Here is an 18,463-nt window from a genome sequence, read left to right as displayed (position 1 = left end):
ACCCAGAAGATGCTAAGAATCTTAGATGGCATGCAGATGAGAGGAAATGCGATGGCATGTACCGACATCCAGCTGATTCTATTCAATGGAAGAAATTTGATGATGACTTTCCAGAGTTTGGTAAAGAATCAAGAAATGTCCGACTTGGTTTAGCTACAGACGGAATGAATCCGTTTGGTAATATGAGTACAAATCACAGCTCATGGTCTGTATTACTAGTTATTTACAACTTACCTCCTGGATTGTGCATGAAGCGAAAATACATGATGTTGTCTATGATGATATCCGGTCCGAAACAACCAGGGAATGATATTGATGTTTATCTAAGTCCCCTAATTGAAGATTTGAAGTTAATGTGGGACCAGGGTGTTGAAGTATTTGACGGATTTGCTAATGAAACTTTCAAGCTTCATGCCATGTTATTTTGCACCATCAATGACTTTCTAGCATATGGTAACTTATCAGGTTATAGTGTTAAGGGTCACAAAGCGTGTCCAATATGCGAAGAAGACACTGCTTCTCAACAATTGAAACATGGAAGGAAAACAGTATATCTTCGGCATCGGAGGTTTCTTAGAAGTCATCATCCTTACCGGAGGTTGGAAAAAGCCTTTAATGGACACCAAGAGGGTAGTGGTCCACCAACTCCATTAACCGGTGTTGAGGTTTACGAAAAAGTAAATAACATAGACCACACCTTCGGTAAGTAAAAAAAAAGAGTCATCCGTGACAAATATTTGGAAGAAGAAATCAATCTTCTTTGATCTTCCGTACTGGTCGAGGTTAGAAGTCATACATTGTATAAATGTAATGCATGTTGAGAAGAATGTGTGTGATAGCTTAATTGGTACACTTCTTAACATTAACGGGAAGACGAAGGATGGTCTAAATGCTCGTTTAGATTTGATTGAGATGAACATACGCGACGAGTTGGCACCCATAGAAATGGGTAAGCGTACATATTTTCCCCCAGCCTATTACACAATGTCAAAAGATGAAAAAATTAGTTTTTGTCAATGTCTAAAAGGTGTGAAAGTGCCACAAGGACATTCCTCAAATGTGAAGAGCCTAGTGTCAATGCAAGATTTGAAGTTAATTGGGTTGAAGTCTCATGATTGTCACATCTTGATGCAACAGTTGTTGTCGGTAGCTATCCGTGGGATCTTACCAAAAAATGTTTGACATACCATAACCCGTTTGTGCTCATTCTTCTCTTCCATCTGTTGTAAAGTCATTGATCCCTCAAAACTAGATGAACTTCAAAATGAAATTGTTGTTATCTTGTGTGAATTGGAGATGTTTTTTCCTCCGTCTTTTTTTGACATCATGGTTCATCTAGTTGTGCATCTGGTAAGAGAGGTTAGATTGTGTGGACCAGTGTACTTAAGATGCATGTATCCTGTTGAGCGGTATATGAAAATTTTGAAAGGTTATGAGAAAATTTCGTACCTTTAAGTTAAGACTGACTTCCAGATACATTTTTGGCGACCTTAAAGACGAAAATCCTGTTTAAAGTACAAACATATTGATGAAGAGACATGGCGTCTTTTTAGAGAAAGCTGTGAAAATGAGGCTTGGATGGTAAGTGAAGTAACTTTTTTGTTTATATGACATTAATAAGTTTATCTTATTTACTTCAATTTGTTTATTTCAATTATGACAGGATCGTCGGAAGAAAGCTCAAGAGATAGCTTTGAAGAATCTTACCCCGCACGTTATGTCTCGTTCGGGGTATCGAAAACTTGAGCAAACACTGATGGTGGAAAAGGAGAAATCTCAACAGGGGACGTTGTCTGGGAATGTGGAAACAGGGGTCACTTCTCCTCCATCACCACCTTTTCGCCATGTAAAATGGAAGAGGGCCCGAATTAAAAAGTTGGGTGCACCAAGTTCTGAGCAATCCGGGGTTATCATCGAAAAAATTGTAAGTTATTTTTGTTATTTTCATTTATTTTAAAGCATTAATTATATTAATGATTGAAAATATGATTTTTGTGTACTCTTGCAGGATTCCTTGGAATCCGACGGTAAATTTGTTGCTGAAGGTCGTCACGATATCCTGGTTGAAGCAATTGGACGACCTGAGCACTCTGGTCGTGTTCGTGCAGCGGGACAAGGGGTCGGAATTAAACTATATTTTGGAGTTTTAGAACGACAGTCATCCTCCTCCTCCAAAGAGAACGAAACTCAAATGAAGACTAAGATACATGAAGAATTAATGGAGGAGATGAGAAAGGAGACTGGTTTGATGCGGCTAGAGATGGGAAAGGAGAATGATCGAATGCGACAAGAGTTTCTATCGCAACAAGTTTGTGCTGAGCCGATTGAACCCCTTGTTAGTCCCACTCCCAAGAGCACAAAGGGGAGTTGTGCAGCTCCTCCAACAGGGGATGATATCAATGGGCAGACGGAGGATTGTGAGCTACTGGTAGTGGGCGACAAACTTCCTCGGGTGGTGACACTTGGAAAAGTCTATAAAAACGCTACCACCTTACATAACGTTCCTCTCTCCCCTGATGTGGCGAAGGTAACAATTGAAAAAGTACGATTTCCTGATGCTCGTGTTCCACTACCTTCAGATGAGGTAACCAGTGTGGCCGATGCATTTCAGACATTCGTTGCCTGGCCCACAGAGCTCATTCGATCTATGCCCTAACCTCATGTAATAATTTCATTTCATTATATTATTTTTTTTATTTATATTTATATATTACATATAATTTAATACAAATGTTGTTTATCTTGTAGAAACCTTTTCAGCCACCAAGTCCAGAAAAGAAGCGTGAGGTTCCAGTTGACGATCCTATAGCTTCCCTACGTCTCATTGCTAGTCAGATTGGCAATGAACCTTTTCCAGTTCCGTGGGATAATACATTTTTTCAAATAAACACTGAACTGCCACTGATGATTTACAACACAGATTTATCAGAATTTATATCTGGGAAACAGGAGCTCAATATAAGTATAATTCAATTTTTTATGATGTAAGTATCTTTACCTATTATTCAATTTACTTTATGTTAAATTATTATTGATTATGCTTTAACTAAAAACTTGTAGGTTTTTGCATAGAGTCTGTATCACTGAGGGGAAGGAAAATATATATGGATTCTTAGATCTTGCATATACTAATCCCGTTGGACCAAACTCAACTGAGACTCAAGCATACATCACTAACACCCTGGAAAAAGAGGGAAAACAAATTTATTTATGCCCTTATATTAATGAGTAAGTTTAATTATATGTCATCAATTATTATTATTTAATGTTTTAAATATTTACTAACTCTTTTCATTGATGATATAGGCATCATTGGCAGTTACTTGTCTTATCAATGGTTGATAAGACTGCTGTGTGGTTCTGTTCCCTACACAAGAAGATTCCCACAAGCATATATTTATTCACACTTAATAGCCTTAATCATAGATTATTGGACTATAATAATTAATAAATCCATTGTTTTAATTAATATTCTTATAATTGGGTTTATTTAGGCCTTAACTATTATTATTGTTAATTTTGTGTTTTTAGGGTAAATGATCTGAAGCATCTACCTTTGTGAATGGGCCAAATATGCAAAAGTCCAAGTTGCTTCTTTGAATCAAAACAGAAAACAAATTCTGTTGGAGAAGAAAGAGAAAATAAAAGCTACAAGATTCCAGAAACAGAATTGGAAGCAAATCTTCTGCAAAATAAAAAGAATTATGGAAAGTGGAAACTGTTTACAAAATCTAAACTGCAATATTTTCCCAAGATCCTTGGAGCAGAAAAGCCTTATAAAAGGACACAAGCATTAAGTAGAAAGAGAGAGAGCTTCATAGGGTTTTCTTAGTTTCTTTTCTTATTTGTAATTTTTTTGCCTCCGCATGGAAAGCTAAACCTTTTGGTTGATTCCTTTGTGATTCCCCATTGAGTTCTGAGGTTTTGATCAATAAAAGTTTCTATTTTTAATTCTCTATAGCAGTTGTTTTTATTGTCTAATCTCCTGGAAAACTAGTTTTTGTGAGAGGTTGTACTTGAACGCATGATTGAGAGTCTTCCTTATCTTAAACTTTGGTTTCTTAGTTAGTTCGTATTGTTCTAATTAATTTCTTGGGCGCATGATTCAAGAGAGAGGAGATAAGCATTCCCATGGAGTATACGCATGGAACAAAGTGGGTATTGATTAAACCGGTAGACGCATGCTTTACTGGTGAGCTTCAGTTGAATTAGGTTTGGCGCATGTTCAATCTAGTTTAACTCTGCTGAGGATTGAGAAAAGAATAATATTTAGAGAGCCTGTGAAGAATTCATTGGTGGAAGAACTTGGGAGTCAATCTGCATTCTTTACTGATTCAAATCATCATTTATATTTTCTTGCTAAGCGATCACAACCCCTATTTCTTTACTATTATTGCTAATTTTCATTGTTTGCAGATAGGTTTTGAATTCTATTCACTGAAATTACTATTGGATTCGTTGGGAGATGACTTGGGGTCATCTGACCACAACTATATTATCATCTCTCTAGTGTTAGGCAAGTCTACGCTAGAATCATATTAATTTGACAGCAAAACGACAGCTATCAGTCATCAATTATTATTATTTAATGTTTTAAATATTTACTAACTCTTTTCATTGATGATATAGGCATCATTGGCAGTTACTTGTCTTATCAATGGTTGATAAGACTGCTGTGTGGTTCTGTTCCCTACACAAGAAGATTCCCACAAACTTTAAGGATATCATTGATACGTAAGTACATTATAAACTGAACTTTGTATATGTTACTAATTAACCATCTACTTACGAGGTTTTTTGTATTAACCAGTTCATGGCGTGGATATAACATCCTAAAAGGTCGATCAATTTCAAATAATTTGAACTGGATAAGAATAAAGGTTTGTAATTTTTTTCTTTCTCTATTATCATTGTTTATCAATATACTAACATATTACTTTTTATTGAATTATAGTGTAATAAACAACCAGGAAGCTATGAGTGTGACTATTACATTATGCAATGGATGATTACCATTATAAGACTAGGTGTTAAAACTGGTTGGAAAGAGGTACTATATATGTTAAATCATTTTTATAATTCTTCAACATATATATATATATATATATATATATATCTAAAAACTAATTTATGTCAACTTTGCAATGCAGTTATTCATAGAAGAAACACCAATGAATGAGGAAGGCATTTCATATGTTAGAGATTCTTGGTCCACATATTTCATAAATTTTTATAACTCTAGCATAGGTAAACAATAGTGGTTTTATTATATGTAATTTGATTACTTGTAAATGTACATTTTGATGATTTCAATTGATTACTATATTTCTATATTTGTCTGGCTGGGTTTGATCTTATGCAGGTTATTAAATTATATGGTTTATGCACAATACAAACTGCACTTTAAAAAAAAACACTATTTACAAATGCGGTCATTTACCAAGACCGCATTCGTAAATCCTAATCCCCCTAACCCTCATCCCTCATTCAGAATAATATACAAATGCAGTTCTATGACCGCATTTGTATATGCCCGATTTACGAATGCGTGCTGATCAAATGCGGTTCTATGACCACATTTGTAAATTTAAAATAGCCGCATTTGTTTTACATTTATGCACTAGTGAGTTAATCACACATCATTTCATTTAAAATAAAATAAGCAACATAAACTTTTTCTATCAAATTGATATATTTTAGCTTCAAAGTCTTACACTTTTAATTATCCATCTTTTAATAATTATATATGTACATTTTAAGTTTAGCATAATAATTTTTTAAGTATTTGGAATCCTTAAACACTGTCGTTATACCTTTCAAGTCATAATTGTCTTATGCCAATATAGATAGCATGTAGGTTGTACATTCCAATAGATACAACGTGTGTGCTACCACTACCTTCATCAGGATAGTATATAAATCATATTTTCAAAATTCTTGATTTTTTTTTAGAAATGCGAAATAATTTCAATTTCTTAGAAACCAAATTTTCTAACATAAATAAAACTGGTTTTATTCAAAAAAATTCAAATATTAAATGGTACTATCCTAAAAATTAATTCATAAGAATGTGACATTTTGCGATTTTTTTTAATAAGCAACCAATACATTAAATAGTTGGGTCTTCTCCCACTCAAATCATTCTCTTCTCCCCTTGAATTCCTAACTCCAGATGTTTCCATGTCATTTACCAAAACAACACAGGGGGCTATCAATGCTGAGAGAATTATTAAACGCCCTTGAAAATCTAACTTTCAGTTGACAATTATCCACCCAAACGTCTTCCCACAACTTTACTTTATCACCAGATCCTACTGCCCATTTCATATTAGAATCAAAACAAATGATACCTTGTCCATCCTCACACACTTTCTTTAAGTCACACCACCACCTAAATGAATGCATTAAGATTCTAGATTCATATAGATTTCTCCATGAGCCATATTTAGAAACAAGAATATCTTTCCATAAACCATTCTCTAGAGACCCAAGTCTCCATTTTCATTTACCCAGTAAAGCTTTGTTGAAAGAGTGTAGTTGCTTGATGCCTAACCCTCCCTCCACTTTAGGTTTGCATATATTATCCTATTTAATCAAAGCGATTTTCCTTCCCTCAGCATCCCAACCCCACAAGAATTTGTGCTAAAGCCTTATAATGTTTTTGCATATAGAGGATGGGGCTTTGAAGAACAAAAAATAATACATAGGAATAACATTCAACACAAAGCGAATCAAACAAACACAACCAACAAATGATAGATTTTTACCTTTCTAGATTGATAGCTTCTTCTTAACCTTTGTAATCACCAGGTTCCATAAAGAAGCTTTAGAATAATTTCACCCAATAGGCAAACCAAGGTAAATAAAATGAATATTCATAATACTGCAATGAAGAACCTCAAAGAACATTTATAGCACATTTATCTCCATTCCAAGGGCACCAATTTTGCTCTTAAAAAAATAATTATAAGGTCAGAGCAAATTTTAAAACATCTAAGCATGGCTTTAACAACACGAACATTTTGGATGTTCGGGCCACACATGATCAAGGTGTCATCTTTTTTGGTGTCGACTTTCAGTTTAGAGAACAAGTCCTTTCTAGCAGCTTGATTTACTAAACCTAAAAGTCCTTGAGCCACAATTAGGAAAAGGAACGGTGCAATTGGGTCCCGTTGTTTGAGACCACTAGTCGGTTTGAATTCCTTAGATGGACTTCTATTAAATAAGATAGAGATAGAAGAGGATTCCAGACATTCTTTGATCCAGTGCACCCATTTTTCACAAAAGCCCATCCTAGCCATCATGTAATACAAGAATTTCCAACTGACATAGTCATATGCATTTTCAAAGTCAATATGTACAATCACCCCACTCTTTTTTTCCTCTTCAATTCATCCACTACCTCATTGACAACTAGAACACTGTCTAACAAACATCTTCGGGATAAAAAAAAGAGTTCATTGCGAGGAGTCAACCACATTCTCATAAACCTTCTTGATTCTGATAAAAGTCATAAAATTTTGTTTGATTTCTTTGTGCAAAAGTTTATGCAATCAACACCAGTCACATGATTTGAAGTGTAATTATTGTTTGATACACTAAACTAGCAAAAAGTTGCAATACTAATGCAAAATAAAATAAAATAAAATATTTTAGATTTAATCATATAGTTTTTAGTTATTTATTTTTTTATTTAAAATGATATTTTTTATTTAAATGATACTTTTTAAAAAAAATATAATTTTATATGACAATTTATAATTTATTGACAGTGTAATTTTTATAATATTTATAATATATAACAATTAAATAATTCAATTTTTTGTTTATAAAAAGTATTCACTTTTATATTTAAAATTAATTTTTATAATTTTTTATTCAAATTTTAGTCAATATAGTATGTTTAAATAAAATATAGAAATGATCAAATTATTAAAATAAATAAATAAACAAGTATTGAGTATTAAAAGTATAAGGAATGTAAATATTTTAAAAAAAAATAAAGTATGAGTCTCATTCATTAGAATTTTAAAACTATAAAAATATAAGAGTACTATTTTACATGTAGTGTAATCTTAAAAAAATAACGTTACTGTATGTCCAATATAATATAATGTGATTTAAGAGCCGAGGCTAAAAACTCTTTAAATACATCTTTATCTCTTAAATCTTTGATGTGTTTTTTACCGACAAAATCGTGACAGAAATTTGAATTTCAAATGTGATGATTGACCCTAATGATGTTATGTAAATGGATTTGAGGAGATTGAAATATATATTGTATATATATAATATGTGGTAGAGAAACCTAAACATTTATTTATATTGATTTAGAGTGCAGAGAGAGAATATTAAAACTAATCCTTAAAAATAATACATAAAACCCTAACTTGTTATAAAATACAACTAAAATTACAAAGATATATTTTTCATGTATTAAAACTTAAGGTTTCATCACGCACTATCGACCTTCTTGATAACTGGTGTCAAGATGCAAACTTATTTCTGGATTGGTAGAAGAGGAAGCTGAGCTAGAATAACGCTTCGTCATAAAAAATGTTGGTTGTCTGGGAATTGGCATGGTTGTTGTCTCTTTGTCAAGCATGTATAAAATATTTGACATAGTGGGTCGATCAATTGGTTCATCTTGTGTGCATAATAGCCCAATAATTGCACACTTAATGAATTGATTTTGGTTGCATGTTTCACCAAGGCAAGAATCCATTAAATCCAGTAGCTTGTTCCCTGACCATAAATTCCATGCCTGATACAATGTCAAGAACAATTATTCAAAGGTCAATACAAGTCATAAAAACAACAAAAGACTGCAGCACAAGAAACATACATAACCCAAAAGGCTAGAGATTTGTTTGGACTCAAAGAATCCTGTGTTCTTTTTCCCACTAAGAATCTCTAGTAGGACTACTCCAAAGCTGAAAACATCAGATTTGACTGAAAAAAATCCATCCAAAGCGTACTCTGGAGCCATGTATCCACTTCAAAAAACCAAAATCAATGTTATATGTACCAAGCATGTATTAAACATCACATTCAGAAAATTAACAATTAGCATTTACAATCACATGTAGTTGGTGAACTTACAAGGTTCCCATCACTCTCTCTGTACTTGCTTCAGTTTCTTTTCCTCCAAATATTTTGGCAAGGCCAAAGTCTGATATCTTTGGATTCATTTCCTCGTCTAGAAGAACATTGCTGGTTTTCAGGTCTCTATGAATCACTCTCAATCTAGAGTCTTGATGAAGGTAGAGCATGCCTCGTGCAATGCCTACAATTATCTCAAACCGCATTGGCCAATCCAAGAGTATAGTTCGACTTCGGTCTTTAAACATTTCACATTTCAAATTAAGAACAAGGTTAGTGAAGTCATGGTTGTGATAATTAGAGAATACTTTATGGAAGTAGTATGATTGAATATGGAGTCTAACCAAATATAAATGAGTCTAAGCTCTTGTTTGACATGTATTCATAAAGTAAGATTTTTTCAACCCCTTTTATGCAATAGCCCCTCAGTCTGACCAGGTTTCGATGTTGAAGTTTGGCAATCAAAATAACCTCATTCTTGAATTCTTGTAGGCCTTGAGTGGAAACACTTGAAAGTCTCTTCACAGCTATTTCTTGACCTCCAGGAAACGTTCCCTGGATAAAAGTTTCCATATATCGTGAGAAAATTTTGCATGGATTCAATGGTTGGTAGGTAATAGAGTTGGATGAAGTGAATAAATCACCTTATAAACAGGTCCATAGCCTCCTCTTCCAAGCTTGTTAGAGTCTGAGAAATTATCTGTAGCTGCGAGAATGCTTGCAAAAGTGTAACAAGGCACTTCAACGCCTTTAATGTCTTTTTCTTCTAAACTTCCTAAACCAATCAGACCTTTGACATGTCTTTCACTCTCATGCAAGCTCTCCTGAATTCGGGTGCTTGCGCCATCTGAACTCGATAACAAGATAGCAGAATTTGTGTGTGAAGATAACATATTTTTCATGTGTGAAGATAACATATTTTTAATTCAACATGCAAAACTACAAATTATTACCAAGCTTACGGGCCTTTTTCTTTTTCCACACAATGCCAAATCCTGTTATGCATGCCACAGTAGCCAGGGAACAAAGAGTTACTAAAAGAATCAATTCCAGTAGGGTTGAATGATTTCCTGATGGCTCTTCTGTCACAGAAAGGAAAAAATCTTCAAAAGGGTAAGAGGGCAAACACCAATATAATTGTTCTACCAAAATACCTTTAATTGACATCGCAATTTAATTCTAGTCAAGACACTGTTTTAAAGCAGTTTGGAAAATCCAGGAGAAGGACTAATTCCATCATTACGTTCTACCAATTGACACACAGAACTCTTCAAAGTTTGCTCTTAATGGAGCTTTGGAATTTAATCAACAATGAATGCTTGGCAGAAGAAGGAAACACAAGCAAATTAAACACAAGCAATTATTTTGAACAGTGCTGGAGAGGCTTATAACCTTGGGTGCATCTCATGATTGTGGCATTCCAAATATAGTTTGAATCACAATGACACCTAATTTCTCCTTCCCTCGTTGCTCTGCATGTCGAATGTGGCCAATTCAGGCAATCTATAGGCTTACTACACGGCGGTTCTGGCGCTGGTCGCCAATTGATTTTTATTACGACCCCTTCAGTGTACTCGGCTAGACTAAACGGAAAATCAATGCTATTTTGAGGGTTGAAACTGGGATTTAACGAATTGGAATAGTCTGGTTGAATGAAAAACATTCTGTTATCTTCATCGATCTCAGTTACTGGGTATGATATTCCCCCGCGCATCATGAAACTAACTTTGCCAGTGGATTTGGTGCAATTGAACTTGTTGTACGAGGGGTCTCCACAGTTTGGCCCAGTGCTGAGCGGATAAGGAATTGCATATGTGCCGCAAGGTTCACACGATTTTGCAGTTGGTGCTACACAACAACATATTAATTCAGCCATAAATCATGTCTTTACCTTTCAATCCATCCCTCCAACTGACAAGTCAATACAATAAGACCTGTGAATATCATCTACAAGTTCCAACTATTTCAATTAAGAATATATAAATTACCTATATCTGCTGTGTTAACCAAGATAGAAAGATCACGACCGCGCGGGAAGTTCTCGAGAAGAGAAGGTAAATTCCGCGTCCAGATATTGCACGAGGATGAACCACGGTCACCGTATATAGAATTATTAAATGAATATGCCTGGCACTGTGTTTCGGAACACATGTTGATGCATGTGGATTGGCATTCTGCTTCTGTTTCAGTATAATTTCGTTGGTCTGGGTTCCCCAGTTTTATGTTGGTTAAGTTCAGGAACGTCACGTCTTTGTTGGTACACGATATTGATTTTCTCCTACACCCTTCGGAATTCGATTCTACATTAGAAATGAATCCTGGCAAACATTTGCACCGCGGAAAGTAGTTTTCTCTGTTACATATGCCGAAGTTCCCGCAATAATTATGCGTGTCACACTTGTCCTTTGGCATCCACCATTTCTTATTCCATTGGAATTCTTTCTCATCCCACTGCAGAAACACTATCTCCCCGCTAGAATTCATCAACAGCCTTGATTTATTGTACATGGAAGGTTGTGATACGAAGAGTGTTTTGTTAGAATAACTGTACGATTTATTAGACGAGATGTCGTTGTTCAACAAATTAAATACCATCTGGGAAGCCGCTTCTGTGTCAGGTTCATCAAGTGCCCAGTAGATTTGTGTTTCCTTTTGCACACGGAAGCTTTGTTTCCCTTCCTGTTGAGTCAGCTTGAAGGTGAAGCTCCCAGGTGTTGGGTCAGCGGAGTTTCTCCAACAAGTCAACGACAAAGTCGCTTCCATTTTCATGCCGGGAAGAAACGTGTCTGTTGGGTTTTTGAAGCTTTCCCACGGGTATGTCGTTTCAGAGTCATCTATCAGTACTAGATTCCCCGAATCTAGGAGCTTCAATGTTCTGTTTGTGGACGAGGATGGTTCAAGTTTGGAGGACCAGAGGCTTTTGGATGCATATTCAACAACTACATTTCCATCCTCCGCAATTCGAAAAACTCCACTGGAATCTGCAACAGGGTCATCTCTATTGGCAACCCACACCACTGTTTGTGGTTCCAGCTTGTGATACCATATCCCCAGGTATCTTTTCTCGCCACTCTTCACACCAGGAGGAGAAAAGAAGCCCAGCTCAAATGTGGCGTTTGATGAAACAAGGTTTCTTTGGTCAGTTATCTTCTGGGTAGCCTTCAGAGTATCTCCTCCCAAACATATTTGGAAGCATAGCAGCAGCCAGAGAAGAAGAAGATAGAACGACAACACAACCCCTTCTCTTTTCATTGCTAGTACAAACCTTCTATGGTCTCTGATCCTTCTATAATAAATAACTATTTCTAAAATTAATTTTTATTAATAATTGTCTTGTAGTGAGTATAATTTTTCTAGAAAATTATTGCTTGAAATTCCATTTAATATTCTACAGAAAAAAAAACAGAATTATAGTTACAGTAACTAATACTAGGCCAATTTAAATAAATTTTTATTTTTTTTTAATTTCACAGTCATTTAGAATCATAGCTAAATTTATTTAATATTCTTGATTTTATAAAATAATTTTTGTCAATATTACATTTTGTCCCGTTTATTGGAAATGGTGTCCAAATTTAAATATTTAAGCATTTTTAAAATAGTATTATTAAATAAGTTTGAAACAGTTGTAATTTGATTATATATCCATTCTTTGAATAAGTTTTTTTTTATATTTAATTACTGGAGCAGTATAAAAAAATAGTTGGAGAGATATACAAATATATATACAAATATATATATATATATATATATATATATATATATATATATTTGGAATGAAATAACAGATATAGACAAAAAGACCATTTAATGGTGTTTTTTTTACAGCAATTATCTAGTAATGTTATGAGTCGTAAATAACAAGAAATGGATAAGAAAAAATGTAGGCCATAGCACAATTTTTATTTAATTTAAAATAAAATAAAAACGATTTGTAAAACAAATTTTTTTAATTAAATTCTAAAATTGTTTTTTGAAGTTTTTTTTCTCTCCCTACCACTTTGGTATCAAATAAATGGAAAGGTAGGAAAGAAGATGATGGAGTTAAATTGGATAGTTTGGTTGCAAAAATGATGATGAAAATAATTCTAAAAATAAATAGACTAATTATATAATTATTATATTTTATTTTGAGTCAAGTATTTTCTTTTTTAAAATTATTAAAGAGTGGACTTTAAGCCTAACTCAACCCCATAAAACCGGCTCATAGAGCTCGTGCGTGGGACTATATATTTTGGGTGGTCCGATAGCGGCCCGATAGCGGGTGGCCCGATAGGCCCAACAAATACTCGCTAGGATAGGCTCGAAATGGCTCTGATACCATATTAAAGAGTGGACTTTAAGCCTAACTCAACCCCATAAAACCGGCTCATAGGGTTGAGGTCTGCACCCATTTATATATTATGAAATGTCCTTATCTCTAGTCGATGTGGGATCTACAACAATTACTTTGATATCAAATATTGGATTCTTTGCTTTTCTACATATTTTTCTTTTGTCTTGATAATTTCAATGGACTGACCTCACGTTGAAACATGGGTGGGAGGGGTGATGCTTTCAGGAAAACTAACAAGCAGTTGGTGGGTGTTCAAATATAAGCATTAAAAGAAACAAAGTGTGTGAAACTTATGGAGCAATTTTATTAAAGGAAACACAGATGTCAGCCTAAATTGAAAAAAAAAAAGGACGACACGGTTGATTCTATAACTCATGAAATTGAATTTTAATTTTTTTCCTTTTGTTGTTTTTTTTAAGAACCCATAGTAACAATTCATCTGTTTTATATAACAAATTTTTAGGCATTAAAACAGTTATATTCATCTCTTCACGTCATTTCTTTTGTATAAATTTTGTTATTGACCAATCAATAAATTTAATATCCTACAAAGTGGTAAATAGTCCTTTTGTTAAAGGAACCTTTGAGTGAAAAAGTGAAACCACTAGAAAAGTCTAAGCACTTAATTCCATTTCATCAAATAGATAGATTTTGAAATTTCATCTACAACACTAGGCGACCACCTATAATGATAATTATTGCATCTGGGCAATAAGAACAAAGGTCCACCTAGAAGCAAATGATATGTGGGGAGGCTTTAAGGAAGAGTATGAATTTTCTCCTCTACCAACATAAGGAGAAGAAAATAAGAAAGTCCAAGACAATATCTTTGTTGTTTGTTATTATCTACACAAGATATTTTCACTCTAATTATAACGATCAAATCTTCTTTTAAAATTTGGATCTTCCTCAACTCTAAATATGGAAAACAAACCAAACTTTCTTTTCCACAACACAAAACTTGGAGGACTTCAAAAATGTTACAACTAATACACACATATGTAGGAGAACCTACGAAAATACCATCATTAAATGAAAAAAAAAATGTTATATTGCGTTCATTAATGATTATTCAAGGATGAGTTGCATCTACTATATGAAACTTAAACTTGACATTGTTGTTATATTCATGAGTTTAAATATTGGGTTGAAACTCAAAGTGAATGCAAATTGCATGTAATCAAATTTGATGATTGAACTAAATATATCTTTGAAAAAGTTAACAAGTTTTCTGCAGATGCAGGCATTGAATATCAATTGACAGCACCATACAATCTATAATGGTGTTGTAAAGAGAAAAAGTTCGAAGAATTATGGAAATGACAAGGTTTTTACTCCATGATAAAGGGTTACCAAAAATATTTTACCTAAGTATACCAACACAACAATGTTTTTGCTAAATATATTTCTGACAAGTATGCAAAAGAAGACTCCATTTGAAGCATGGCACAACTACAAACCCAAGTTAACAAATTTGAATGGTTGTCTTAGTTTATCTTAATACCTCAAATAAAGATAGAGAAATTACAATAAAGCAAAACTTGGAATATTTGTAGATTGTAGCTTAACTTCAAAGATCTACATAATCTATCTACCACAAAGCAAAAAAGTAATAGTTAGTAGACATGTGACATTTTTAGAATCAAATAATTGAAATTGGGAAGAAAAAATTAAGCCTAAATTTCAAGAGAAAATGAAGATGTTGATGAAAAACCCATAAGAGGAACAAAATCACTTTCAGACATTTACCAAAGGTGTGTTGTTTTGGAGTTGGAAGGATATGGAAAAAATGCAACTAACAAAAAATGGATTGATGCAATGAAAGAGGAGCTTAAAATGATTGAAAGAAAGTCAAATACAAGTGCTTGTGGACAAACCCCAACATAGAAATATTATTGGTGCCTGATGGGTTTATTAAACCAAACTCGATTTAAATGGTTCTATAAACAAAAACAAGGCATGACTTGTTAAAGGATATGATCAGGTATTTAGTGTTGATTTTTCTGTGACTTTTGCCTCAATTGTCAAGTTAGAAACCATAAGAATGTTGTTGTTTATTGCACCTCAAAAATGGTGCATTATACATCAAATGGATATAAAATCAACTTTTTTAGAATGGATATTTGGAGGAAGAAATGTTTACTAAGCAACCTAAAGGGTTTTTTGTAAGAGAAAGTTTACTAAATAATAATCTTTTTATAAATTAAAGGAGGCATCATGGTCATGGTATAACATAATTGATGTCCACTTGGTCAACTTTGGCTTTTAAAGAATTCTGATGGAATCTACTTTATATGTTGAGAATATTGATGTGAAATGCTTATAATATTTCTATATGTTGATGATCTCTTACTTTTAGGGAGTAGTAGTGAGCATATTGAAAAGTTCAAAGAAGAAATTAAAGAAGTTTTTGAAATGATAGACCTTTAAAAAATGACTTATTTTCTTGGTATGTAGGTATATCAAAATCATAATAAAATATTTCTTTATAAAGAAAAATATGCAAATGAATTTTTCAAGAAGTTTAATATGGAAGATAAGCAAATCAATTGTAACTCCAATGAATACAAAAGATAGTTTTTACATGGAAAATAGAGCTACAAAAAAGGTGATGAAAAGTTATACATGAGTATTAAGGACTGCTTAATGTATTTAAGTAGTACAAGACCTCACATCTTGCATGCAATAACCTTGTTATCAAGATATACGAGTTGTGCTAGTAAAATTCATTTCCATACAGCAAAGAGTCATTAGATATGTTACGGGTACAATTGATTTTGAAATAAAATAATGTTAAAAAATTTATTCTTATTAGCTACTCTGATAGTGATTGACGAGATGTATTGATGATATAAAAAGTACTTCAAATTACCATTTTGACTTTGTTCTCAAATTTTTACCATGCATTCAAAGAAGTAAGAAGTCATAACTCAATCTACAAGAAAAACATAATATGTGAATGCAATTATTAAATTAATGAAACTCTTAACATAAATAAATAAAAAGCACATGACAAATTTGCATATGGAATAACTTGATATGAGAAAATATCTTTTTGGAGAATCAAGTTGCAATTTCAATTGATAGTAATTAATTCTTTTTATGAAAAAAAAAATCAAACATTATTTTATTATAGAAGAAAAAAACATGAGAAGTGAAATTAATATATTGCAAAAAATGAAGATATCCTAATAAAGGTACTTCTTAAGACTAGATTTGAATTCTCATAAAAGAGGTTTGGAATATATAGTTTCAATTTAAGGAGGATTATTGATTGGATGAATGATGAAATTGAATATGACACTTTCTATTCTTTGTTAATAACTTATGCGTTTTATATAACATATTTTTTTTATATTAAATAAGGATTGAATTCTTTTATTCATGCAATTTCTTTTGTGTATAAATTTTGTTTCTAGGATCAATCAAAATGACTACATATTCAATATCTGCATAAGACAGTATATTATTATGTATCCTGATATATTATAGAATAAAGTTTGTTTAATACTCTAATAGTAAAAAAGAACTACTCTGCAATCATCTTTTAAAATAAAACATTATATAATAATAAAATAATAATTTATTTAGGTGTTTAGTGAAGTCAAAGTATCATTATCCATAAATATATAACATTATTAGTTAATAGTTGTTAGGAAAGTAGTTATTAGATTGAATTGTTGCTACAAGGGATTTTGGACATAGTGTTATTTTTTCTTTTTTATTGTCAATAAAAAATATAATAAATAAGAATATTTTAGCAATCCTATTACACAAGTTATTTCAAAAGGCCTAAAAGCAAATTTAACATCTAACTAAAATAACTCATCCAAAATAACTCACTTATATCGAAAAGATCCTTACAAAAAATACAAGATGAAACTTCTTAACCACACCAAAACACAATAATAAAAAAGAGTTAATTAACTAATGCAGCTGTACACTTATATGTTTGCAGCATATACTTGTTCCGGACTTTTACATATCATATGTGAAATTTGACAATTTTAAAATATTTAAAAATTTCAAAAATATATTAAATTTTTAAATTACTTTTGTTTCAAATCTTTTAACTTTTTAAATATTTTATTTTGAGAATGTAGTTCAAATTTATTACATTTTAACTTTCTTATTTAGATATATTATTTAATTACCACATCAAATATAAAATTATTACTTTATATTTATAAATATCAATAAAAAATAATCATTACAGACTTTATCAGAAAAAAATTTGATTAATATATCTACACAAAAAAAACTTATCAATATTGGTTGAGTAAACTTTGATAAACACCAACTGAAGAATAGTTATAGTCTACATCGAAAAATAAATAATTTCAACAATGTCAACTAAAAATAATTTATATTAATATTAATTAAAAAATAGTCTTATTAGGATCGATAAAAAAATCTTAATTAGATCTATTGAAAGATAACAAAGAATAATCAAAGTGTTTGTAAAACTTAAAACATGTATATTATTGGTTTGTTGTTTCAGTGACTAATAGATTATATATGCATTAGACTATATAGGAGATGATGTTCTATAGTGTTTGTTTGCTTAAGTGTTATCTAAAAGTTGAAGATGTGTAATGATTTTTTATTCTTTCAGTTACATTTTATGTATACATTGAGGGTTTAGAGGCTTATTTAATTTTCTATATTTGTTTTCATATACACAATATATATTATTTGAGGAACTAGTGCTTCTTTTCATTTTCAATGTTCTATGTATTTTTGTCGTGGTGAATCCAACATATATATCCATATTTAATTATATTCAGTCCACAATTTTGAAATATTTATATCCAATAAAGCCATAAGAAGAAACATATGTATGTGCAATATAACAAAATATAAATATTTTTTTCCATAAATTAAAGAGGGAAATTGTTCCATATAGGAATTATTTTTTTTACAATTAATGAGATTGCAATGTTATTCCTATACGTAAATAATAACAATAATTAGTAAATTTTTAATGCAATGATATTAAAAATTAATTTTTAATTTGAATTTAAA

At 32.1% G+C, this 18,463-nt stretch overlaps 1 protein-coding gene across 3 annotated transcripts; it reads right to left on the bottom strand.

Moving 5' to 3' along the window:
- Nucleotides 1-8,263: 8,263 nt before the first annotated feature.
- On the bottom strand, nt 8,264-12,381 carry LOC137835514 (G-type lectin S-receptor-like serine/threonine-protein kinase At4g03230). 3 transcript variants are annotated; one of them, XM_068644051.2, is made up of 8 exons: nt 11,091-12,381; nt 10,495-10,950; nt 10,056-10,184; nt 9,747-9,949; nt 9,447-9,657; nt 9,103-9,340; nt 8,846-8,996; nt 8,264-8,764 (listed from the first exon to the last, which is right to left on the bottom strand). In XM_068644051.2, exons 1-8 carry the CDS (start codon nt 12,352-12,354, stop codon nt 8,462-8,464), a joined length of 2,955 nt encoding a protein of 984 aa, XP_068500152.1. In that variant the 5' UTR covers nt 12,355-12,381; the 3' UTR covers nt 8,264-8,461. The 3 variants fall into 3 exon arrangements, with proteins under 3 accessions (XP_068500152.1, XP_068500153.1, XP_090158534.1); XM_068644052.2 differs by having other exon boundaries at nt 10,056-10,181; nt 11,091-12,378; XM_090302408.1 differs by having other exon boundaries at nt 10,495-11,013; nt 11,091-11,230.
- Between the last annotated feature and the right edge of the window lie 6,082 nt (nt 12,382-18,463).

The sequence above is a fragment of the Phaseolus vulgaris genome, chromosome 5 (assembly GCF_051622355.1).
Source record: "Phaseolus vulgaris cultivar YP4 chromosome 5, ASM5162235v1, whole genome shotgun sequence".
Taxonomy (NCBI): Eukaryota; Viridiplantae; Streptophyta; class Magnoliopsida; order Fabales; family Fabaceae; genus Phaseolus; species Phaseolus vulgaris.
This window is presented reverse-complemented; position numbering and strand designations above follow the sequence as displayed.

Bases quoted from the DNA above. Each gene is read 5' to 3' on its own strand.
- LOC137835514 (XM_068644051.2), bottom strand. From the start codon at position 12,354: ATGAAAAGAGAAGGGGTTGTGTTGTCGTTCTATCTTCTTCTTCTCTGG. The intron at 10,951-11,090 runs GTAATTTATATA...GTTGTTGTGTAG, and splicing joins GGTTAACACAGCAGATATAG to CACCAACTGCAAAATCGTGT. The intron at 9,658-9,746 runs GTGATTTATTCA...ACTTTTATCCAG, and splicing joins GCTATGGACCTGTTTATAAG to GGAACGTTTCCTGGAGGTCA.